This window comes from Pseudonaja textilis, chromosome 13 (assembly GCF_049901715.1).
Source record: "Pseudonaja textilis isolate UNSWEBS1 chromosome 13, rPseTex1.2, whole genome shotgun sequence".
NCBI classification, from domain to species: domain Eukaryota; kingdom Metazoa; phylum Chordata; class Lepidosauria; order Squamata; family Elapidae; genus Pseudonaja; species Pseudonaja textilis.
Genome location: NC_142002.1, coordinates 14,919,836 through 14,946,671, shown reverse-complemented (window position 1 = coordinate 14,946,671; position 26,836 = coordinate 14,919,836). Strand labels below are relative to the sequence as shown.

Here is a 26,836-nt window from a genome sequence, read left to right as displayed (position 1 = left end):
GCAAGTAGATCAATAGGCACTACTTCGATGGGAAGGTAACAACGCTCTGTGTTTCACTGCACACTCTGTGCTGCGGTATGATGTCATGCTTGGCTACCTGACAGCGGGAACATCTTCGGACAGTGTTGGCTCAAAGGCCTGGAAATGGAGATGCCCTAAAGTAGGCTACAACTAGTGGAGTAAAACCTGCAAGGACTTCTTATCAGAAATCTCATAGCCAAAGGTTCTTGTAGTCAAAGTCCCCATTGTTTTTGGAGGGCACCAAACAGCAGGAGATAGACGTGAGCAAGAAGGATTAAAATTACAATAGCATCCAGAGGAGATAAAATCTTTTCATCACAAATCATTTAATGTATAATTTATGGTAAGGAAACACTACGTCTGACTCAAACACCACAGACAGTGTGGAACTGATGGTTTTACATGGTAACCCCACCAATATAAAAGTAAACACATTGAACGTACAGCGTAGAACCAGTCTGGGAAATGCATAAATACTCCTCCGTATGTTTAAGGCTACTCAAGTCTCATATAAATATAAATGGCAAGACATTTGACTCCTTAAAAAAATAGTCCCAGGTCTGAACACCAATATGTGCCTGTAACACGCCTGCCTGGCTGAAAATAATGGGATGCGTCTGGCCACAGTGAGTAACTTGAAAGAGTTTTGCTCAACGTTGAGTAGATATGGAGAACCGGGCCGTTTCTTGTACATTCAAAAAAGATTCGATGCTAATTTTCCATTGGATGAAGACAAGCTCTGAAACAAGGCTTTCAATCAAGTTTCTTAAGTTGTGCTTTAAGCCATCTTTTGTCCTAGGGGCGGTATAATGGCTACATTGGCACAGATGATTAAGCAAGCATGACGCAAAAACATGGCTTGTCCAAGAACAGGTACGCAACCTGATTTAATTCCTGTTAAGTCACTTTCTGTAAGATGAAGCAGTTAAATTAGGCTGCTCTCATGCAATTACAGTATTCGCTGTCATGAATAATGTAATTGTACGAACTTGCACTTCATGCAATTGAAGTACTCAAATCTGCTTTCATGCAATTACAGTATTTACCAGAAAACAAGCAAATACTCTTGTCTGTGGCATGGCTTAACTTACAGTTGCTACTCTGCAAATCCCCTGATGCATTTTCTTTTGCTAGAAACATGTATATTTGTAGGCAAGGCCCACTCACTGAGTTTTTTAATAGATGGACTTTGGGAGTCATCAGCAAGATCCTTACATATGTTGTCCTTTAGTAACATTTCTAACAAGGGACCGCTGTTCTTTTGATGCTCTTTGAAATAATTCTCTATCAGCTCTTGACTAGAACGTTTTGCTATACCGTTGTGTCAGCTTCCTGAATGGAAATTGTGAATCAAGTAAGCCATCAGACCAGAATGATAATGCTTTTGGGGAGGAGAAGGTTATCAAAAATGGGCAAACTTAAGCAATTGTATCTCCAAGGAGATGGTAAAAAAATTTTTTTTTACATGTGTTGGTTCCTTGGGTCAACATGGGCATTACCAAGTATATTTTTGGCATAGCATGGATGTAGTTTGGCTTGGCCCATTTCTTTCAGCCATCTGCTGTTCCTCTCTCTGGTTCCCCTTTCATTCTACATACCACCCAAGGTGTCTACCACTCATCAATTGTCCATTCTTTCCCCGGTGACCCTCCAAGCAAAGCAGACTCTCCAAGCAAACACTGATGATGGAAGGCTCCAAGGAAATCCACCATACCTGGAGTCTCTGCTCCTTTTCAGAACATCCCTTGTTGCGGCTGAGCATAACAAGATGTCTGAAAGGATCTGCTTAGTCCAGTGTCAGTTTCAAACTTTCTCTGTTCTAGAACCGAATTTCGTTTGCTTTGGTACTAACTGCAGCAACATGTGAGGACTTTATGGCATGAAACTTTTAAAATAGCTCCTCTTTTAGAGTCGTTAAGAGAATTACGCCAACTTTTCCATTATTGTCAGTGGAAAACACTATATCCTTTAAAAGCAATCTTGTTTGTGCTTTTGATTTTCTTGAATTTGCAGTTCTTCATTTTTCGACTTCGATTGTGTGGTTTTTCTTTTAAAACAAAGCTTGGTGCTCTCTCTCCCATTTTAAAGTTTTCTTCTGCAATGGAAACGTGGGGCGTTTTATTTCCTCTCCAAAATGGATCTTCAGGTTTATTTTGCAGAGCTGAGTTCCAATTTTCACAATTTCTTTTGCATTGTCAACCATTCTCTGTGCGAAAACCTTTCTTTTCATTTGTGGGGTGAAGTACATCTCGCTTCTGGTGGCTTTTCCTTACAAACGGAACGTCACATGTTCCAGAATAAAAGTATTTTGTTACCAAGATATTTTGACCTGGGGGGTGGTGGTGGTGGAGTGAGTGGGTTATAAAAAGAAGAAGCAGGCTCTTGTATTCCTTTCCTAACTCTGTTTTGCATCTCTTAATTTGATCTGTTCTTTAAAAGTTTTGGAAAGTCGGGTTTCAGAGGACCTTCTCGTCAAGTAGTTTGTTGATCCCATCGCATATTTTTTTGAGGTGCGGACGGCATTCTCCATCCAGGCTGTAGAGAGCAGTGAGGAATTCAACAGCGGCAAAGTGATCAAAGACGTGGTTGATCCGTGCGTGAGACCTGGCTGTCAAGTGCCGCTCTACAAGTTCATGGACAAGATCTTTGCACTCATTCAACAGTCCCGAAAGAACGTTCTTGTCAAAGGTGAACTCCACTTCGTAAAAACTGACCACCGTCATGGCCGCCTGATTCAGCTTCTTGCGGAATTTCTCAACGATCTCCATCTCGTCCGCATTGAACTGGTTGTTTCGGTAGAGAATCCCAATCTTGATGGCGACTTTGATCAAGTCTTTCATAACCTTGTGGGCTTCTTTCTTGTTTTTCATGTGCTCTATGGTCACTTTGTACAACTCGTCGAAGATTTCGCTGCTCGTGTCGTCAATCAACATATTGGCCATCGTCTTACTCGCCATCTTGCTCAAAATCTTCTTCTGGGCTTGTAAAGCAAGACTCTTGGAACTAAAGTGATCGGGACCTAAAGAACACAAGATGGCAACAAGAGAAAGAATTAATTGTAAATCATTTGTAATATATCTCATAATTTAACATAAGCACAGTCACTGTCAGCTTTGGAAGCCATATTGAGATTCGATGCTCCCACGCTGCCACAAGTGGCCCTGAGAAAGTGGGATGGAGGAATTCATTTGAGTACATCTAGTTAGACCAAATAAAATTCTTTTTCTGGTTCAAGGTCATGTAGTGTTGCGCATAAGGAAAAGAATATCTTACTTTGGGACGGATGGTGATTGGGCCATGGGATATGGTGATGGGTATAGGGGATGGGTTTTAGTTTTTACTTTCACAAGGAAGCCCAAAACTTTCAGATTCAGGATTCCACAGATGTACCAGTTACTATCCAAATAAAGGTACCTTTGAGATATGTCTGTCTCAGAGTTATTGATTGGAATGGAGGGTTGCTGGAATGCTGACATTCACCTTTATTTTATTCTTGTTAATAACTTAGAAGAATTATTCAGCTACCGAATAATATCATATATTCATTTCAACATTTTTCATATTCAATCAGATAACACTATATCATAATGTAGATTGATTGCTCAAGCCTACACACAAGAATCTAGTCAACTAAAGTTCACTACTAAATTGGCACCCGATAAAGCGTCAATGGGATTCAAGAGAGGTTGGATTTGGACGGCTTGTGGCAATGCATGAATTCTAAAATGATGACGCACTTATCTCCACCCACCAACTGTACCTTGCTGTTCTACAAATATGGTTGGACAGAAAGCAAGTGCTAAAGTGGCATGCCTTCTGGCCATTTCTCATATGCATATTAGAAGGCATACATACCTTATCATTTGAGAATCTGGAATAGCCAACGATGGCTTTAAAAAAGCGACCGGTGAATGATTGCAACTGAGCTATTTTGTAAAACATTCGTTGTTTATTCTCTCTCTCTTTTCCATGGCAATCAGAAGCCACCAATAATCCATATATGGGCAGAATTGCAAACTCAACTGCTTGTATTTGACTAGCCTTGTATAGAATTGAGGGGGAAGCGCACAGAGGCTTTTGAAGCCATATGGTGTCCCCCTTTCCTCTTTTTTTTTAAAAGAAAAGCAGGACAAATAGTAGGCGGTGAGAATTGGCTAAGCAAAGCCAGTGAAAGCTGTCAGATTCTTTGCTAAACCCAAGTTGCTTCGAAGATGTGCCTGTTTGGTCACTGGGAGACACTGTTGCTTTGTGTTCAGTGGCAGGGAGCCCCATTTCCCTTTTGGGAAAAATACCAAAAGCCACAAAGGAGTGAGGGGCCTTAAAATTCAAAGAATATAACATTTAACGGCATCCTCTAATGCTTTTACTTTGAGGTGCCTTACATTGGTTTGCGTCTTTCAGTGTTGTGGCCTTCAAGCTGACGATCTGGTGCTTGAGACGCATCTGTGTTCGTAGCCTGTCTGCAAAACTATCTTCCTTTGAATATTTTTGCTTTTTTTAAATCTCCCTTTTTTTACAAGTGGGTTTATCATGCAGATTTCTTGAAGCCTCTCAAAGAGGAACGGAAAAAAAAACCCCAAAAGAAAGTTGATAAGATTCCTTTCTCTTTTATCCAGCTGTGAAACTGCTTACGGGATTCAAATGGGCTGTTTTTGAGCTTTGCTACTATTTATTGCCTAAGACTGCTAAAGTAGCCCACTATTTATTTGAATTAATATCTATTTAAATTATGGGGAGAGGGTTTTTTTTTTTTAGCAAGACAGTGCGGGGAGGCCAGCACAGCTGATCCTTAGCATGTTTTTAATATTCTAAACAATTGGGGAAATGACTGAAGATGTAAAATTAATAGAAACTGTTAATAAATGGACGTTTCACCTGCAAATGGACATCTGCATTCATTTTGAGAGGGGTCAAGATCTCCCCCCCACCTCCAATGTGCCTTACCATTTTTCTCCATGTTCTGAGAATTAGCTAGTCAGCGATGGTCAGTTCAGAGTTCAGACCAGTGGCCATTTTGTTAAAGAAAAACAGACTGGAATAGTAATAATTCAATTAAGAACCACTCTGTGAGACAACCAGAGTTTAGATAGTGGATGTAACAGATGAGGGCAGGGTCAAAGGCGTTATGAGTTTGGAGTCGTTATGTTCTCACAAGAGACCTAAGTCCAAGCCCTCATGACTTCGGTTGACTCTTATCCAGCACCAATTTGCCTTGACTGGTAGATCAGATTCTCGTGCATAGACAGCATGAAATAAACTTCCAGTGCTTTGAACTGCCCTAGTCAACTCCAATAGAAGATAATATTTATAGCCTGGAGTTGAATTGTGGGGTCCTTGGTGCTCTCTGAGCTTGGTGGTTTTCTTGTAGACGTTTCCTTATCTGACCAGGTAATGTCATCACAGGTAGTGATGTTACCTCGTCAGGCAATGATACGTTTGCAAGCCAAAAAACAAGCTCAGAGCAATCAAGGAGCCCACAGTTCCACCCTGAGCTACACACGCTGTATTCTCTTCTATTGAAATCTGGAAATTCACCTAGAACTGGAACACAAGACATCTCTTTACTTGGTACCACCAGCCAGGACCTGCCTTATAATTTCAGCTGTCTAAATTCCCTAAAAACTGGATTTGCTCACCTATAGCTAGATCAGACACCACCTACCACCTGGATTTATACAATATATTACGCATGCTTTGTTTTAACAGTCACCAGAACTTTTCCCAGGGTTGAATTATCTGCTTATTCAATAAGTTAATATTGTAATATATTGTGCAAAGCCAGAACATTGTTGAGTAACCAAGGAAAGCCTTTTTTTAAAAAAATGTGACCACCTGTGTATGTGTGTGTGTGTGTGTGGGCTCAATATATTTCAACCCTGCATCTGGGTGAACTTCAGATCAATGGATCAGAAAGAGCAGAGAGCTGTCACTGATACAAGCACTGAAGCTATAATTATAGATAGGACAGAAAGGATACGAAACGTTCTTTAAATGGAACCTTCCTAAAATATTTCCTTCGCCCTTCCCATATCACAAATGCAGACTATGTGAGCATCTGTGAGATTCCCAAAATATTTTATCTCCAGATGGCCGAATAAAATGTACAAAGTGTTACAGGATTTCCCCCGCCCAACACACACATATGGGTGTAGCTCAGCTATGTTATTTGCATGTAAATATGGTTCCTGCTCAACATAGGCACTACAGGCATGAAAATACACAAATGCACAAAACCAATCTGTTCCAAGAGCCAAGGAAAACAAAACTCGAACCTTTGCTATTAAATGCTGCAGGTGAATTCATAAAGACTGTTAAATTTACAACCATTGCAGGAACTGGGCCTGGCTAGTCTAGTGAAGAGAAGGATCAGGGGAGACAGGATAGCAGTCTTCCAATATTTGAGGGGCTGCCCCAGAGAGGAGGAAGGGGTCAGGCTATTTTCTAAAGCACTAGAAGGCCAAACAAGGAATAAAGGAAGGAAACTGATCAAGGAGAGACTCAACCTGGAAATAAGGAGAAACTTTCTGACAGAACCATCAACCAATGGAACAGAAGTTGCCTTCAGAAGTTGGAACGCCATCACTTGAGACTTTCAAGAAGAGATTGGACTGCCATTTGTCAGAAATGGTGTAGGGTCTCCTGCTTGGGCAGGGGGTTGGAGTAGATGACCTATAAGATCACTTCCAACTCTTGATTATCTGTTATCCCCATGGTCACATGATGAAAAATCGGGCACTTCGCAACTGGTATGTATTTACAATGATTGTGGTGTTCCAGAGTCATGGGATCACCATTTGCAACCTCCACCGCTGGTCTCTGGCAGGCCCAGTCAATGGGGGAAGCCAGATTTGCTTAACGACCAGATGAGTCACTTAAGAACTGCTTAACAGCGGTAGCAAAAAATCAATTAGGATTCACTTAACAACCATGTTACTGAGCAATTCTGCATCCTAACTGCGGTCGTAAGTCAAGGACTAGCCATACTTCAGATAAACGTGGATGGAATAAAGCTTTATTTCCCCACTTTATGTTGGAAATCACTGTCACGGTGACTTGGTTAACTAAAAATGCACCGCTCTTGGCTCAGAGCAATCTGGTTTAACAAGCTGGACTTAATAGTTTGCAAAAATATTTAAATAGTTTTAACAGTGCAATAACTCACTGTTGATACGGGATGTAAACAAATGTCGGGAAGAAATATACTCATGAAAAAGAGCAGCTAAGCGTAATAATTCTAGTTAGAATAAACATGTTAAATCCTCTTGGTGGAAAATATGGGGAAGTGAAGCATTGTTGTGACTTAGACTAAACACACCACATAAAAGCTCTTTTGGGTATAGCAAGTGTTGAAATACAATTTACAATTCTGGGTTCAAGGTTATCCCAAAGATGGTTGTTTTGTTTTTTTTTAACTGGACTTTCTGGTTTTTCTTTGAAGATGTTTCGCTTTTCATCCAAGAAGCTTCATCAGTTCTGGAAGCTTCTTGGATGAGAAGTGAAACGTCTTCAAAGAAAAACCGGAAAATCTTGTTGTCTCTTGAAAAAGCACCTTTGGGACAACCATGACCTGGATGATTGAGAATCTCCATGGACATTTAGCTATGCCCTTTGGACCAGAACTGAAAAAGCTTTCTGAAGAGGATTACCCAAAGAAAAACCAGAAAGTTTAGTTGCTTCTTAAGGACTCTTGACTTGGATGACTGGAGAATTTCCATAGATATCGGGGTTCAAAAAGTTTGCTAAGTTTTAGAAAACTTGGTTCAGAATCATAGTTTGCTTGTTTACAAAACTGGGTTCAGAATCATGGCTAAGACAGATTTTAAAAATCATGGTTTAACAAACCGGAATGCTTGCATTCACTCAGACCACTGGAAGGCCAAACTCAACCACCGCAGCTTAGCCTGTTAGCTGGAAACTCATCAGAGCAATCATTGTAAACTCATGTTTAATTGGAACGAAAGCTGATTATTGTTGTTGGGACTAATTTCGAATAAGAAAGCAATCATCAGCCATGCCCCTCTAATTGTCTCATCAACGTTCAAGGCATGGTATGGATTGTTAGTCAGCCTGAGTTTAATGCTTTATATTTCTCTTTGACTATTGTTTAAAAATAGTCCTGTGTTTGTTACTTAGGGATGGAAATAGATCTGAATAGAAATGGGGATGAGCCGTGAGCATTGTTCACTCATAATGCTAAAATCTAAAGTCTGATCTGCTGTGTAATTCTTTGTCTCCAGCAATTCTAATTGCAACCCCAAACTTGTCAAACACCTACCAAGCTAAGCCAATTAAGGCTGGAAGCTGTGGATATTTACACACGAGAGCTCCTTATTTATTTTTATTTTATTTATTTTTGTCATTTGCTTACAAGATAATAGGTATAAGTAAAAAACATAGTTATGAATACATGGATACATATAAGAAAAATAAAAAGAAACAATAGGACAGGGACGGTAGGCACGTTGGTGCGCTTATGCACACCCCTTACAGACCTCTTAGGAAAGGGGTGAGGTCAGCAGTAGACAGTCTAAGGTTAAAGTTTTTGGGGTTTGGGGAAGAAGCCACAGAGTCAGGTAGAGTATTCCAGACACTGACCACTCTGTGGCTGAAGTCATATTTCTTTAGAAGACTGAAGGCTAGGAGGTTTCAGAAAAAAACATTGGCAAACCACTTCCATATGAGAGCCCAGAATAATAGAATAACAGAGTTGGAAGGGACCTTGGAGGTCTTCTAGTCCAACCCCCTACTCAAGAAATCCTATACCTGTGATGGCGAACCTTTTTGTTGTGGTGTGCCACAATAGCGTGCGTACACGTGCATATGCCGGCAGGACGTTTGGCATTTGCCAGAGAACACCAAGATTGTCAACTTCGCCACTGGTGCCCAGTGCTCTTCCCAGATGAAAGCAGGTTCACACTGAGCACATGTGACAGATGTGACAGGGTCTGGAGACACCGTGGTGAATGTTCTGCTGCCTGCAACATCCTCCAGCGTGACCAGTTTGGCAGTGGGTCAGTAATGGTGTGGGGTGGCATTTCTTTAGGGGGCCATACAGCCCTCCATGTGCTTGCCAGAGGTAGCCTGACTGCCATTAGGTACCGAGATGAGATCCTCAGACCCCTTGTAAGACCATATGCTGGTGCGGTTGGCCCTGGGTTCCTCCTGATGCACGACAATGCTAGACCTCATGTGGCTGGAGTGTGTCAGCAGTTCCTGCAAGATGAAGGCATTGATGCTATGGACTGGCCCGCCCGTTCCCCAGACCTGAATCCAATTGAGCACATCTGGGACATCATGTCTTGCTCCATCCATCAACGCCATGTTGCACCACAGACTGTCCAGGAGTTGGGGGATGCTTTAGTCCAGGTGTGGGAGGAGATCCCTCAGGAGACCATCCGCCACCTCATCAGGAGCATGCCCAGGCGTTGTAGGGAGGTCGTACAGGCACGTGGAGGCCACACACACTACTGAGCCTCATTTTGACTTGTTTTAAGGACATTACATCAAAGTTGGATCAGCCTGTAGTGTTTTTTTCCACTTTAATTTTGAGTGTAACTCCAAATCCAGACCTCCATGGGTTGCTAAATTTGATTTCCATTGATAATTTTTGTGTGATTTTGTTGTCAGCACATCCAACTATGTAATGAACAAAGTATTTAATAAGAATATTTCATTCATGAAGATCTAGGATGCCTTATTTTTGTGTTCCCTTTATTTTTTTGAGCAGTGTTATTTTAACATGGTTTGCTCAACACGCTGTTGTTCTGGTTTATGGATATCAAGCCCCAATAGATGGATTCACACGTTTTTGCTAAACCCAAGACACACAAGCTTCAGGACTTCCTTATACTCTCTTCATCCCGTGGCTTTAACATCCAAAATGGGTGAAGCGTCTTGAAGAACCCCAATACCTCCTCGCTGATCCTCCTAAAATATAGTCTGACTCCACATATTGTTTCTGTCCATTGCGGTATTCTCTTCTACAAAGACTATCCGCCCCCAAGGCCACTTCTGACCCACCTGTTCCCCGTTTCTGTTGTTCCAGAATCTCAACCATCTCAAGTGGTCTCAGTAACAATTCAAGGCATTTCTTGCCCTAAGATCCTTTGCCTTTTAAGGCATGGAAACTATTTTTGTGACCCTCTAGTTTTAAAGGAGAACAGCAAGGGGGCATTCATCACAATGGATCCAACCCTAGGGGTGAAACTTTGGGCATGTCTTGATATGCTGGCGGATGAACTTTTTCAAAAAAACATTTGGAAAAGTGATGTGGATCTCAAAAATTAATTGCTTACATTCCCCTCTAGACACCACTTCAGAAACTTGTTTAGGCCAAATTCAGCCCATCAATAAATCAGAGGTTGAATTTTCAGACTTCCAGATGGCAAAATTGCGTCTTTTTATGGGCAGAGATTAACTTTTTTGCAGAGAACTAAAAAATAGGACCCATAAGTCATGTTTCCATCCCAATTTGAGTTGTTTCTCTAGAGAACTCAAATTTAATGGATACCCTGGAATGTCCTAATGGCAGCGTTAGATTAATGCTAGTGAGACCCAGCTTCAAATCCACTTCAATTGTGGAAGCTTACTCAATAGTTTTGAGCCAATACCTAACTTTGCCCAACCTACTTTAGGAAATTTTGGGGAATAATGAGAGGAAGCAGCAGCATACAGGTAATCCTCAAGTTATGACTGATAGTTTAGAGACAGTTTAAAGCTACGCCAGACCCCTCCCCAAAAGCTGTTTATAAAGACTTTCCAAAGTTGTTGCAGCCCTGATACACATACACATACACATGCACTAACCCTAACCCTAACCCCAACCCTATGATTCTATGTTCTATGAGCCAGTTTGCTATAAGGCAAGGGTCTTCAAACTTGGCAAGTTTAAGACTTGTGGACTTCAACTCCCAGAATTCCTGAGCTAACATGACTGGAGGAGGAATTCTGGGAGTTAAAATCCACAAGTCTTAAAGCTGTCAAGTTTGAAGACCCTTGCCTTATAGTAAACAGGCTTATAGAACATAGAATCATAGGGTTGGGGTTAGGGTTAGCGAATGTTGAAGACCCCTGCTATAAGGGTTAAGGTGCTAGATTAGAAACCAAGAGACTATGAGTTCTAATCCTGCCTTAGTCATGAAAGCTGGCTATGTTCGGCCAACTCCCCTCTTTCCACTAAATCCACCTCAGAGGTCTCCAACCTTGGCAACTTTAAGACCTGTGGACTTCAACTCCCAGAATTCCTCAGCCAGCAAAGGAAGAAGAGCAAAGCTGGCTGAGGAATTCTGGGAGTTGAAGTCCACAGGTCTTAAAGTTGCCAAGGTTGGAGACCTCTCATCTACCTCACAGGGCTGTTGTTGTGAGAACATTACGTCTGCTGTCAGGAGTTGCACAAAAATAAAGTTGGATATCAACCGATTTATTTTTCAATGCTATTATATATCCTACCCGAATCCTATACAGACTCTCAGGATGTATCATGGACAGGGGACCAAAAAGAAAGCAGCACCAGTTAACACAACTCAATATTTGTTTAGTTCCAGGAGTTATTCTTACACTGCTGCTTTGGAAGTTGAGTTGTTGTTTTTTTTCCAGAGGACCCCATTCTGTCTTGATGAAAGCAAGCTATTGAGATTTAGTGCTTCACCGTTCTCCAATATGCTTATTTATTTGCCAATGGTCTTTCTTCCGTAAATGGTTGCTGATTAGATTTGCTGATGAAGGTTTCCTAGTTTTTAGCCAAGGTTTCCAGATTGGCAGTTCGTAGGGGAGGCCAATGAGTGGGGGGGAAGGAGAGGGTTTTTTTTTTGCTGTGAAAGTGTTGCAACTGAACTGACGACAGATCCATCTCTTCCAGGGTTCATCCATGCCTATCCTTCCATTCATAAAATCTGGCAAGCAGACAATGTCAGTTGCAATCAGGCTAGCGTTTACTCTATGCTTGCTGTGTAAGTGATACCCGTGACCCAATATTTTTCTTGAATTAAACCCATCATACATCTGGGTGGTTTTTTTTTTTTTTTTTAAACTGTCATCTTCCCCTGCTCCCCAGTAACACCAGAAGCAATCTAAACTTTTCTTTTTTTTTCATATACAAATTGGAAGATTATCCTGGAAAGAATACAAACAAGCTCTAAGCTCTTTCCTTGGCCTGCTAATAAGGACCGTTAAAAAGGAAGGGGAAAAAAAAAAGATGATTTCCTTGTTACAATAAAGTTTGGTCGATCTTGGCAACAGCTTGCCAACTTGCCACATAGCTACTTCATAGCTGGCACTGCCTGCAAGAGCTGCTCAACAGGCAGAAATCCAACAGGCCCAGCTTTCCAGCACAGTGATGGAGTGAATCAAGACACATTTGGGGAGTTGAAGTCCACACGTCTTAAAAAGTTTGAAGAGGTTGTGAAGTACTGTTCCATAACATCGCGAGTTATATGTCCAAAACGTTGCATTATTAGTGCTAATGGGTTATCAAATTCTATACTGGTGAATGTCACACCTTGGGTTTGATTCACACAATATACAAAGCCAAAGAACTGTGATTAGTGTGTTGTACGCTATGGCAATCAAGTGTGAGACCTCTTCAACTTCAATGAGTAACCCTCAAGGCTTATCCGAGAGTCTTTTGTGAACATAATGGTCGCACCTCTGGGAATTATCCTAAAGCATCATAATCTTGGCGAAGATTTTTTTTGGCATTATGAAAATCCTAAGAACTCTTCTGAACTTGCAGAAATATGATTCCCCTTAATTTTGATAGGAGTACAAGCAGAGTTTGAGAAGAGAGAGGCCCTGGTTTTATTGATAGGATCCTTAGTTGGATTACAGTAATTTTCATATTATGATTCTGACTGCCTCTTGCTGTATTTTCCTTCCCCCATTTAACAATTGTACTGTGAAGGCTTACGGATCGGACCAGGGGCAAGTAAATCAATGTGTATCTCATTTTTACGTCCTATTGTAAACCTCAAAGAGCTTTTCAATATTGTGCGAATGAGTCATGAGAGATCTTTCAAGTCAGAAATGTAGAGTTTGCCCAATGCCATAAAACATCACTTTTCCTGCATGTCTTTCGTTCATATTACTCTGGCTCAACTTTCTAAACAGCAAATCAAATACTGTAGTAACGTTTGCTATACAGGATGAATCATGAGTACATTGTTTAACATCTGCTCCTATTTTCATTATGGAATTTACACTCACGTTATAATAAATATCGTGGCTTCTCGCTACCCTCTTTTCCAGAAAGTTGAAGATTGTGAAAGATGGCTTTTCTTCCCATCGAAAGACTAAAAGCCTGCCAAAAAAAAAATGCTAAAATGGTCTGAATCAGAGGCAAACGAGCGGATGGAAACTCATTACTCATTTTTCTCCGGCTGCATTGTTCAAAAGGGAAACAGGAATTCCTTAATATGACTTTTTTACATTCCCCTTGCTATGTGACAGTATGCCAGTCATGAAAAAAAGCTATGTAGTTTGTGGTGACAATTGGCAGTAGACAACAACTGAGATTAAAACGTTTTAACACACACACACACACTCTTTCTGTACACTCATTTTTCAATGTATAAAAAAAACCTCATCCGTAAGATTCATCCGTTAGCTGTAATGGGCCAAATCTGGCAGTTACTTTACCCAACCACCCAAGAACATCTGATTCAAATTTAGTTGTAGTTACCTAACATCTGGAGAGTCAAGGCTTCGGTGCCAACATTTATTAAATGCACGGTGGTGCAGTTGAATCCTGTTACAGAGTTTTTAATTTAACACTAATCCTATCCTACAGAGAGGGCAAGTCCCTGAGATGCTTGTGAGTCTTTCAACTGGAGGTGACAACCGTCTGCGACAACTCTTCATCCTTTCGGGTCCAAAAGCCTCTTTGGAGGACCCACGAGCCCCTGTGGATGCAGCTCTTACGCTGCCCACATAGTTTACCAGTTTGTTTGAGCCACCGCAACATGCAAAATCCTTTTCTTAAAGGCCTCCATTCTCGGCTCGCTCCTTACCACTTGTCTGACTCATAGGTCTCCTCCAGCACACAAAAGAAACAGAAGAAAAAGGAAAGGAAAGTTAAAAACAAAAACCGGAGAACGAACTGCTTTCCACAGCAACCGGGGTTTCTTCTGATCTCTATTATGAAACACGCAGCAATCATCCAGAACAGCTCTAAATTACACCTTCTTCCAGCTAACATGAAAACGCCACCTCACCAGCCATCGTGATGGCAAGCTGGCTTGGTGGAAACAGATAACCAGCATTAAAAAAGGGGTTTCGGGTATCTGGCGACAGAAGGAGAAAATACAGATATTCTGCCTGCAACGCTGGATGGAAATATTTACTTATCAAGATTAGTCACAAGGAGTAGTAACAAGCATCAAGAATTAGGTTTCATCTCTGCATTAATTGAAGCTGTTGCTCCATCTTGTACTCATGAGTTCCACAGCTCACTACTATTCTTATTATGACTACTCTCTAGATGCAATTCTAGCTCCCTTTACCCCCTTACACAAGTGTGTGCATGTGTGTGCGTCAAATAACCCATGCAAATTTGTTAGTGTATAAAAATGATTTAAAAAAATAAATAAATACCGGACTATAGGTATAGCGTTTTCTGTATTGTTGCAGTTCTTCCATTGTTTAACTACAGAATAAAAGGTAAAGGTTTCCCTGTCTAGTCATGTCATAATCTATGGCACAGTGCTCATCTCCTTTTCTTGGCCAAGGAAACCAGCACTGTTACTTTCCCACGAAAGTGGTACCTATTAATCTAGGCGCATTTGCATGCTTTCGAACTGCTAGGTGGGTAGGAGCTGAGGTAGGAAAGGGAACTCACTCCATTGTGTGGAGCTCAGGTCTCGAACATTTTGCCTGAGTTTAAATCAAAGAGAATACAATGAAAATTGAAGAATTTCCTAAATGGCATTTCTTCTTTCCTCCTGAAAGCAAGGCTGGTGAAGTGCTGAAAACCACAAGGGATTCCAAACTCTAGTGGACCTTTGTGTAGAAAATGTTGGCTTATGTGGAATTTACATGGGCCTAATGGAAGAAAGCTTATCTGCTTAGTATTTGTGCATTTTACTAAAATGGCAGCTTAAAAAGTTGTGTATCTGCTATTTGTGACGCCGATGTCCATGTTTTAAAGTGGAAAATTGACCTCTTTGCTTTGTGCTGTGTACACTAAGATTTCTACAAAAGTAAAGGGGGAAAAAAAAACCCTTTTTATGGCTCACATAGCTTAAAACAGCCGTCACTCAAAACGCACTCACATGTTTCATTCTCAATAAATTGTTTCTTTCGAGGAAAAAAACAAAAAGAAAATATTTCTATCCCCCCCCCCGCTAAGGTTTGATATCCTGCTTGGTTTAGGCTGTAGCACCTCAACTCCCCCCATTCTAAATGCAAAAAACAAATAAAACACCCCAACCTTTATGCAGCGTTTTTTTTCAACTCAGTTTTGCAAGTCACAAAAAACGAGGCAATTTCATTTCCAACCGATTAAAAAAAACCCTGTTCCAATGACAGGAGGGAATACTGCGGGTTTTGGACATTTCAAGCTTTCACGGAAGGGCAGATCATAAAAGCACAACCCACAGAGTTTGTGGAAAAAAAACGATTGCTCGGGGTTTGCAAATTAGATCATCAAAGAGACAAGCACCAGGCAAATAAATTATACTCCGACTTCCCAGTCCTAGCGCACAAACACCCCCCCACCTCCCTCTCATAAATAATGTTGAAATGCAGGACGAAGCTTCCTGGCAAAATATTTATTTTCCTTTTGCTAATTGGGGAGAAGATGTCCATGGTATAATTTAACGCTTGCCGTCCACTTTTTCAGGTCAGGAGGAAAGTAAACACAGAAAACGGGTTTCAGGAGTGAAAGGAATTTCTGGATGTGGCAGCAAACCGATTTAGACAATTCCACAGCTGGGTGCAAACTCCCTTTGGATGACCAGCTGCCAAGCAATCACATGTTTAACCTCCACTGGGCTGAAGTGGTCCCCGCACCCCCCCGCCAAAAAGAGGTGGGCAGCATTCCATCAAAGAAAAAGCCGTTGCCAGCCTCCCCCCACACCCCAATTCTGTGGAAACTCTGAGAAAGCTTCTGGATCTCTCTCCCTCTCCTCTTTTTTTTCTTCTTTTTCTTCTTCTCCTCTCGCAGGCCTCATGCGCGCAGCCAAAGGAAGGAAGGGCTCATTTGAGATTTCAGGCCTGTATTTTGTAAGCTGCAGCCAATGCCTGGGTTTCTCTCTCTGCCCGATGAGGAACTTGGGAACTGCCATCCTTCTTGTTTCGACTGTGGCTAGTGAAGAACGGAATGACAGAGTTGGAAGGGACCTTGGAGGTCTTCTAGTCCAACCCCCTGCTTAGGCAGGAAACTCTATACCGCTTCAGACAAAGGGTTATCCAACATCTTTTTAAAAAACTTCCAGTGTTGGAGCATTCACAACTTCTGGAGGCAAATTGTTCCACTGGTTAATTGTTCTAACTTGGACCACAACTGATCCCACAATTCCTGTTGCTAACATATAACAGATAATCAGAGTTGGAAGGGACCTTGTAGGTCATCTAGTCTAACCCCCCACCCAAGCGGGAGACCCTACACCATTTCTGACAAATGGCAGTCTTGTCTCTTCTTGAAGGTCACAAGTGATGGCGCTCCCACAACTTCTGAAGGCAACTTCTGTTCCATGAGTTGATTGTTCTCACTGTCAGAAAGTTTCTCCTTATTTCCAGGTTGAATCTCTCCTTGTTCAGTTTCCATCCATTATTCCTTGTCTGGCCTACAGGTGCTTTGGAAAATAGCTTGACCCCTTCCTCCTCTCTGTGGCAGCCCCTCAAATATTGGAAGACTTGCTATCATGTCTCCCCTGGTCCTTCTCTTCCCTAGACTAGCCAGGCCCAGTTCCTGCAACCGTTTTTCATATGTTTTAGCCTCCAGTCCTGTCTCATCATCCTGGTTGCTCTACTCTGCACTTTTTCTAGAGTCTCAACATATTTTTAATAGTGTGGTGACCAAAAAATGTGTTAAGTGAATGAGAAATGTGTTAAGTGAGTTTTGGTCCACTTGATGGCTGTTCTTGCTTCATTTAACAACCAGATTACTAATTTAACAAATTAAATTAGTAATCCCATTGTTAAGGGAATCTGGCTTCTCTGTTGACTGCCTTTCAGAAGGTTGCAAAAGGGGATCTCATGTGATCCTGGGACACTTCAGCCATCATAAATGTGAGTCAGTTGTCAAGCATCCAAATGTAAATCACGTGACTATGCGGATGCTGCAATGGTCACAAGTGTGGAAAATGGTCATAAGTCACTTTTTCCCATTGCTGTTATAATTTCGAATGGTTTACTAAGTGAACTGTTGTAAGCCGAGGACTGCCTGTAGCGTATCTTCATGTAACACACACACATACACACACACACTATGGCTGTATTGATCCTTGTTCTGGATTTGCATAATACAAAAATATAACAATACATAACTAATGTAACGTAACGTGAAACATAACATAACAGAGCACAACACAATACAAACAACAGGTCAGACTCCAGTAGGCCTGGCCAGAACCACTGACTCTCATATACCTAACTCTGCACTTGATAGCAACAAATGTTCTATAACAAGGGCCTTCAAACTTGGCAAGTTTAAGACTTCAACTCCCAGGGGTCCTGAGCTAACATGACAATCTGGGTCCTCATTTTACCACCTCGGAAGGATGGAAGGCTGAGTAAACCTTGAGCCGATCAGGATCAAACTCCTTACTGTGGGCAGAGTTAGTCTGCAATAGTGCATTCTAACCACTGTGAAGGAGGGAAAGAAGGAGGGAAGGAAGGGGGGAAAGAAGGAGGGAAGGAAGGAAAATAAATAGTAATTCTGCATGTTCTAACCACTGTGAAGCAAGGAAGAAAAAGGGAAGGGAAAGAAGGAGGCAAAGAAGGAAGGAAAATAAATCATAATACTGCATTCTAACCACTATGAAGCAAGGAAGAAGGGAAGGGAAGGAAGGAGGGAAGGAAAGAAGGAAGGAAAATAAATAGCAATACTGTGTTCTAACCACTATGAAGCAAGGAAGAAGAAGGGAAGGGAAGGAAGGAGGCAAGGAAGGAAGGAAGGAAGGAAAATAAATCATAATCCTGCATTCTAACCACTGTGCCACCATGGCTCCCACCTGCCCACAACCAGCCCTTCCATGGAGCAACAGAAGGAGCTGAAACCACATAGAAAACAAACCCAGGTTGAAACTAACAAAGCTTGGCGTGTTTTGAGAATGCAACCATTTGGTCCTTACCAGGTCTAACAACAACAACAACAACAATAACGCAGTGGCTCAGTGGCTAAGACGCTGAGCTTATCGACCAGAAAGGTCGGCAGTTTCGGTGGTTCGAATCCCTAGCGCTGCGTAACGGAGGGAGCTCCCGTCACTGGTCCCAGCTTCTGCCAACCTAACAGTTTGAAAACATGTAAAAATGCAAGTAGAAAAAGAGGGGCCACTTTGGTGCGAAGGGAACAGCGTTCCGTGCGCCTTCAGCATTTAGTCATGCCGGCCACATGATCACGGAGACGTTTTCGGACAACACTGGCGCTTCGGCTTTGTAACGGAGATGAGCACCACCCCCTAGAGCCGGAAACGACTAGCACGGATGTGCGAGGGGAACTTTTACCTTTAGGTCTAATAAATCGGTGTTGCCTGAGATAAATTGGTGTTGCACAGATGGAGTGGTTTTGCTGTTTTTGGGTTCTCAGAAGGGGAGGGTGTTCCCATTATTCTTTTGCCTTGGAAGATTGATAAGGAGAACTCAACTCTGATAAGACCCCATATCCACAGCTGAAAATCTTAGTGTCATTTCTGGACATGCTGCATTTACCCCCAACCCTTCAATTTCACAACAACTCACTCAGAAAATGTTCCAAGAACTTGAAAACCAGGTATTCTTTTCCTGACACTTAGTTTGGTCCTTATAATGACCTTTTATTTATTAATTTATCTATTCGTTTGTGTGCCAACTCATTCTCTAGACTCTAGAGCATCCATCTACTTTTGGAAGTTGGACATTTTTCTCACATAACGTCCACAAGTGCATTACACGTGCATCCCTAACTTATGACCGATTGCTTAGCAATTGCTCACAGTTATGACGGCTTCTCTAGGGTCACTTTCAATCTGATTGCAAAGTTGTGACAGCGCTCCCTCCCAGTCATGTGACCACAACCTAGAAATATCCTGACAGTGAGAAGAATTAATCCACAGAATGACTTGCCCCCAGAAGTTGTGAACACTCCAACACTGGAGGTTTTTAAGAAGAGACTGGACAACCATTTGTCTGAAATGATATAGGGCTGTGATGGCGAACTTATGGCACACATGCCACAGGTGGCACGCAGAGCCATTTGTGCCGGTATGCGAGCTGCAGGCAAACTTACCTCACTGCACATGTGTGCGCCTCACGGCTGATTTTCAGGGGTTTGAAGCCTTTTTCAGCCTCCCAAAGGCTTGAGGAAGGCTTCTGCAGGCTTCTAGAAGCTTTGCAGGCCGAATACTAACCCCGTTTCATCACTTCCTGTTTTTCCGAAAATACTGAAAGTGATGAAACAGGGCTAGTTTTCGGCCTAGAAAGCCCCCAGAAGCCCGCAGAAGCCTTCCTCAAGCCTTTGGGAGGCCGAAAAAGACCTCAAACTGGCCGAAAATCAGCTGTGAGGTGCAGTGCAGGTAAGGGGGTAGTGGTGGTGAGGATTGTGCTTGCATGCGTAGGAGGCGTGGGGGGGCGTGCATTGCGTTCTGGGTGCTGGCACGTGAGCGTGAGCATGCAAGCATACGCATGATTTTTGGCACAGCAGCAGGGACGGAATTCAAATTTTTTAACAACTGGCTCTGTGGGCATGGCTTAGTTGATGGGTGTGGCTTGGTTATCATGTGACTGGGTGGACGTGGCTTGGTAGTCATGTTATTGGCTGGGTGTGGCCAATTCAACATCACTCACATCGAGACACGCATCTCCTCACCTGGCCTCTCGTGACTGTGAGGATGCTGCAACAGTCGTAAGTGTGAAAAAGGGTCATAAGTCACTTTTTTCAGTGCCATTGTAACTTTGAATGGTCACTCCACACAAGCAAAGTACCAGCAAAGGAAGGGGAAAAAAAACTCCAGAGACGTTCCTGAGACAGGAAGTCTTGTCCTGCCAAGAATGTAAAAAGGGTTAATGGAGAGGCAGTTTCTGTAAGCAACACCAGAATGTTTCCTTCCTGCCTTCCTTACAGGATTAGGCCAGTAATTTCTTCTAACAACCGGTTCTCCGAACTGCTTAGAATGTTAACAACCAATTCTAGTGAATAGGTGCAAACTGGTAAAATCCCACCCCTGCACAGCAACCCAAAAAGGTTATCCACCACTGGTATAGGGTTTCCTGCTTGAGCAAGGGATGGACTAGAAGACCTCCAAGATCCCTTCCAACCCTGTTATTCTGTTATTTCAGTACTCCTAGATCTTCTCCATCATCTTTGAACAGATATGTTCTTCTCAAAGTACAGCTTAAGTTTTCCACCCACTGTTCTTTCCTAGCCTCGATTTTCCCCCTCCATTCACATTTTAAAGCTCTCCCCTTGAAAGGAAGTGTCTCTTTGGATGCTAATTAACAGAGTCACAGAGCAATTTCATCCCCCAGTTCCTACGACTGTGAACATCTGCTGCTTGGCTATTTCCTTCAAGTGACTACTCCATTTTTATGCCTTTGAACTTTGATGCTGGAGAAGACTTCCGCGAATATCATGGACAGCCAAGAAAAAACAAAAAAAAAAAACCAGTAGATCACCGAACAAGTCAACCCAGCATCCTCATTCAAAGGATTAGACTCAAAGTAGACATTACTTCAGACGCATTATGCAAAGACTTAGCTTCTCTCCGGAGAAGCCTCCAATGATGACAAAGATGGAAGAGTAAAAGAAGAAGGGGATGACCCAGTGGTGGTATTCGACCGGTTCTGCCCAGTTCTGGAGAGCCAGTAGCGGCGATGAGCAGTGGAGATCGAACCTGTTCTCTTTGCTGCTCTGTGGTTGGCCCACCCGCCCTCCCGGGCTCCCGTACTCACTTTTATGGCCAGAATTCAAAGCGCAGTTGCTTTATGCGGCGCAGAATAGCGCCGCGTGGCAACTGCGCCAGCGACCACCATCGTGCAGGCTTGCAGGAGGCAAGTTAGAACACCTCTGTGCCTGCGCAAGATATGGGTTTGGCACGCGCGTGCATGCAAAGTGTGCGCAGGCACGCAAAGCACGGCCACCAAGCCATGCCCACCGAACCGGTGGCAACTTTATTTGAATACCACCACTGGGATGACCAGCAACAAGATGGATGGACCATGGGGATGAGTTGCATCATTGGAAAAGTGGAAGGACCAGGTCATCATGGGAGAAAATTTATCCTTGTAGTTGCTAACCATGACTTGATGCCAAAAAAAAATCAACCAACACTATTCCAGTTTGAGGGAAACTGGAAAAATCAAGAAAGACATCATCAGTTTGATCTACGCATCCTATACAGGTACCACAATACGGTTAGTCTTCGACGTACAATCACCATTGAGCCCAAAATTTCTGTTGTTAAGTGAGACATTTCTTAAGTGCCAAACCTCTGAATTTTGATCACTTGATCATAAGAATGCTGAAAAGGTCATAACTGTGAAAACAGTCATAAAACAGTCATTTTTTTTCCAGTGCCGTTGTAACTTTAAACAGTATTAAACAAACTGTTGAGGACTACCTGTACATGCCAGTGACCAAGCACCCAAATTTCGATCATGTGACCATGCTGCAATGGTCATAAGTGTGGAAACCGGTCGTGAGTTACTGTTTTCAGTGCCACTGTAACTTTGAACAGTCGCTAACCAATTGGTTATAAGTTGAGAACTATCTGTAGTGTAAGTCTAGTATTTGTATTGGGGAGCAGGGAAAATGAGCGTGAAGGTTACACCAGAGTTATTTCTTTCCTTGATCTGACCAGCCTCAACAAGATTAACAGAGTTGGAAGGGACCTTGTAGGTCATCTAGACCAACCCCCTCCGCCCAAGCACTATTTCTGACTGATGGCAGTCCAGTCTCTTCTTGAAAGCTTCCAGGAATGAAGCTCCCACAACTTCTGAAGGCAACTTCTGTTCCATTAGTTGATTATTAGATGTCCTGATGAAACGCACAAGGTTTTCTCCACGGCTTTAATGGTTTCGCCATTGATATAGTTGGAGAATAACAAACCACAAACCCCTACGATGAAATGGTTTTGCCCAAATGACAGGATCACGTTCTACCTTAACATGATTTTTAGCAATAGCAATAGCACTTAAGATTTATATACCACTTTATGTGCTTTACAGCCCTCTCTAAGTGGTTTTACAGAATCAGCCTCTTGGCCCCAACAATCTGGGTCCTCATTTTACCCACCTTGGAAGGATGGAAGGCTGAGTCAACCTTGAGCCTGGTGAGATTTGAACTGCCAAATTGCAGGCAGCTGGCAGGCAGCAGAAGTAGCCTGCAGTACCGCACTCCACCACTGCGCCACCGAGGCTCTTTTACCAAGACATTTGTAATGAACTTCTAACAGTGTACGGAGATTCTCAGTCATCCATTCCCCACCATTCAGTCAGAGCTAAAGAAGCTTCTAGGATGAGAAGCGAAACGTCTTCTATGAAAAAAACAAAACGTGAAAGTCCAGTTGCTCTCTTGCAAAAGCATCTTTGAATTTTTGACATACTTCTTCTAAGCCCGTTTCCAGTTTGGACAAAAAATAATAATTCTTTGGATAGATGACAATCCCAAAATGTCTTTTGGTCACTGTTTCTCAGTGTTGACATTCTGGGTATTGAAAGCATGTATCAAGAAAGCATACGTCAAGAAGTTGCCAAGACTGTATTTATAGCCTGTAAAACCCACACGCTATTATAAAAAAAAGTCGACGAACATGGTTATAGTCCTTTCTACTATGTATCTACTACATCTACTATATTCCTGGCTATAGGAGATGTTGAGAAGATCAGATATTTTAATGTTCCTCGCTAATAAGTTTTTTTAAAAACAAATATCCTTTCCATTGCATACTTTTAAAAGTCGCATTTTATTGTCTGCTGTCATTTTTCATTACAATTTCTAAGTGTCTTTAAACATTTTTTTAAAAAAAATAACTTGCCTTCATAGCAAACCATCCAGAGAAAACCAATATCAAATCCTAGTGATTATATTGGTAAAAAGTATGTAACGTTGAGAATATAAATGCGTTGCATTGAGGCCAGATCTCTTACAACAGCATTTTTCCCCAGAATTCACATGTAACGTGAATGTAAATCCTGTAACCAAAATAGAAGCAGATTTTTAAACAATTTACTTAAGACTCATCCTTTATTGTAAATATTAGTCTTTGATTTGCTCTGTTAATGCTGAGCCCTACTGATATGAACGACAGATATGCAGGAAAAGTTTTGGCTTTATGACGCAGAGTAAACTAAACTCTATCTGTCTAACTTGAAACAGATCCTGTTCAATTCTGAATGTTTTTTTTTAAGTCCACGTAGTTTAAAGTTTTGAGAAATACCATTCCTGTGATAATGGCAGGGAAGAGACATACCCAGTGATCTATTTTATGTTCCTCTCCCAAAGGGAGAAAAACAGTAAAACCACGTTCATAAAAACTCTTAGATTAATATCAGGATTTGATGAGAACTTGCAAACCTCAAGCAACTGGGCAGGACACAAAGCGATGGAGGAAAATTAATCAAGGAGAAGAAGCAACATGGAAGAAGAAGAAATTTTCTGACAGCGAAAACAGTCCAGTGGAACGACTTGATTCCAGAAGTTGTGGGGGCTTCAGTCCTGGAGGTTTATAAGAAGAGATTGGACTGCCATTTGTTTGAGATGGTATAGGGTTTTTTCTCTGGGCAAGAAGTTGGACTAGAAGATCGCCAAGGTTCCTTCTAATTCTGTTATTCTGTTCTGTTCTAATACTCCGTTTCCACTTCATTCCAGATCAGCGGAAAGTTAAGATATCTCCAAGCACAGATATGGTTGTAGTTCTACAAGTGATACATTCTTAAATCCTACATATTGGTCCATACACACCCATCTTTTGTTACTGGATGGGAGAAGCGTGACTCACTTAATCCTTTTACAGGAATTGCCTCTTGCCTATCCGGTCTCATTTGGAAACCTTATCTGGTTTCCATCCAGGGAAAACAGCTGGTTTATGTAGCTTCGACCCAACGCCCAAGTGCCAAAATCTGAGAACCTATGATTGCTTTTCGGAAGCTTTTCAAACTAGCCCCAGGTGCAGTTTCACCTCAAATACCATCTTCCTGAACAAATTTGCATCAGGGAAAGTTTTCTTCCACCAGGAGAATAAAAACAAAGGAATTGTATTTTACCAACACAGGACTGGGAGAAAGAGAGAGACTCATGTAAAGTTTGTGGACTAGACACTTCCCAAGGCAAATATATTTATAAAGTAAAGAGACTGGGGATACTGGTGTAGCCCTGATGAGAAGCCAAATTAGGTGGCCATGTGGCACCTTGCCTTAAAAGGTGGAGTTCACAGGTCCCAAAGTGGCTTAATATGATGTGTTGATAAACCAGGGCTAAAACAAGCCACACTTAAAAGGTGTTTGGTTCTGGATTGGGACCAATTGAAGGCCTTCTTCAACTTGTCCAAGTTTCTAGCCATCCTGGAAACAAACATTGCATGATGCAATCCTTGTTGGCCGGGGGAATTCTGGCAGCTGAAGTCCACACATCTTCAAGTTGCCACTGCTCTGATCTGTATGATGTGCACAGATCTTGCGATGAGCATGCAAACATCCTTCATCTACCTTTCAATCATGAGGGTTTTTTTTTTTATATCACTGACCTTTGGCTTCACTCATTTTCTCTCAGTCTGAGGTCAATCCTTATCAGAAGGTGCCCACGTTCAAGGGGGGAAGATAAACCCTTCTCAAACTATAGATTCCACTGACCATCGGATCCTACAGATCTACTCTTTTACATAAGAAGGGCTGAAATCACACAATATGCTAAGAACCAAACCCTATCATGGTTTCCACATGTTGTGTAAAGTTAGCCCTGGCGGATTCTTCAGCCTGGCTATGAACCTAATTGTAGTGCTTTGATAAACCATGATTAAACAAGGCATGGTTTAGTGCAAGGTGTGAACCCACTCAGCGGGAGACTGCCCTTCCATTAAAAAATAACAACAAGCCACAATAGCACAGCTAGTGCACAGAAGTCTAAACTTTACCTAAATTAGTAGCGTTGATCTGGAAACAGCCACAAATTTTTTTTTTTTTAAATAAATGAATAACTTCCAACCTTCTTCCATAGAGCTCATGGCACAATATGTACTTTTTTACTGGGACCAGAACAATTGTGAGTTGCACACAACTGCAGGATCCATCCATCAGTTTTATAGCACAGTGTACATTTGAATAAGGGTCCCTGGATTCCAACTATTCCACATGACAAAATATTATGTCCTGGAAGGACAATCCATTTATAAAAGGAATCCATTTATTATCACTGCTGAAACCCAACAGGTGACAATCTAATTCATTTTAGAAGTTAGAATGAGTTTGATGCACGATGAACGTCCTGATGGACTCTTAGCAAAGGTGACCATGCTGGAGAGACCCTCCATCCCAAGCACTTTTTAAAACCCATCAAGCAGTGGTTTTCTAGAATAGGAATAGGAATAGGAATAGGAATAAGAATAGAATAGAATAGAATAGAATAGAATAGAATAGAATAGAATAGAATAGAATAGAAAATATGGAATGGAATAGCATGTATTGGACTGGTCTAGAATAGAATAGAATTAGGAATAGGAATAGGAATAGAATAGAATAGAATAGAATTAGGAATGGGAATAGAATAGAATAGAATAGAATAGAATAGAATAGAATAGAATAGAATAGAATTAGGAATGGGAATAGGAATAGGAATAGGAATAGAATAGAATAGAATAGAATAACAGAGTTGGAAGGGAGGTTAGAGGTCTTCTAGTCCAACCCCTTGCTTAATATAGTATGCTTCTGAGCATAGACAGAGTGCGCCTCCTCTCTTGGCGAGCAAGGGATTACAGCACTTGCAAACTACATGTGCATTGAGGTCGCGCGACGTGCGCCCACCCGACATTGTAGTTTTACCCTGGCAGAGCCGGGAACGCCGCCAACTCTGGGCGATCCGGGAAACCCTGGTTTAAGGAAAGCGTGAGAACTCGCCGGCCGTGCCAGTACCTTTTCTTCCGAGGAAGCAGCGCTACAACAGGCGGCGGGAGAAAAGAGACCGGACTCTCCCCGCGCCTGTTCCCTGCAGGACGACTCTCCCTAGGCAGGCCCGTCCAGCGATGAGTCTCTGAGCCTATGCAAAGTATTTTCCACTCGCGCACCGGGATCGGAACCAAACTGGCGGCGTGAGACCAGAAGAGGGGGCTTTTCTCCCGAGCCAACCCGATTCCCACCCGCGCGTGGACCCCTCCCGCGCCCCCTCCCCCGCCCCCGCCATCGGAAAGCCACGGCTGTCTTACCTGCGGCGGAGACCAGGTCCCCGTCGCTCAGCTCCCCGGAATCCGAGTCCATGGCGTTGCAAGGGGAGCCTCCGGTGCAAGCGGGGCTGTCAAATGCAGCCCCTGGGCAGGAGCTCCAAGCCCTCCGCGCCGCCCGGCCGCTTCCAGGAGCCCCGGAGAGAGCGAAGAGAGACGAGCCAGCAGCCCCGCACCGGGTCGCTTCCAGCGCACGCAGCAGCCGCAGCAGCAGCAGCAGAAGAAGAGGCGGCCACCGGTCCAGCCTGCTTCTCACC

General features: G+C 42.5%; 1 protein-coding gene across 1 annotated transcript; it reads right to left on the bottom strand.

Moving 5' to 3' along the window:
- Window positions 1–262: 262 nt before the first annotated feature.
- Window positions 263–26,836, bottom strand: TIPE3 (TNF alpha induced protein 8 like 3). Its single transcript, XM_026709642.2, has 2 exons — window positions 26,565–26,836; window positions 263–3,040 (listed from the first exon to the last, which is right to left on the bottom strand). The coding sequence occupies exons 1-2, from the start codon at window positions 26,614–26,616 to the stop codon at window positions 2,478–2,480; spliced, it is 615 nt and encodes a 204-aa protein (XP_026565427.1). The 5' UTR covers window positions 26,617–26,836; the 3' UTR covers window positions 263–2,477.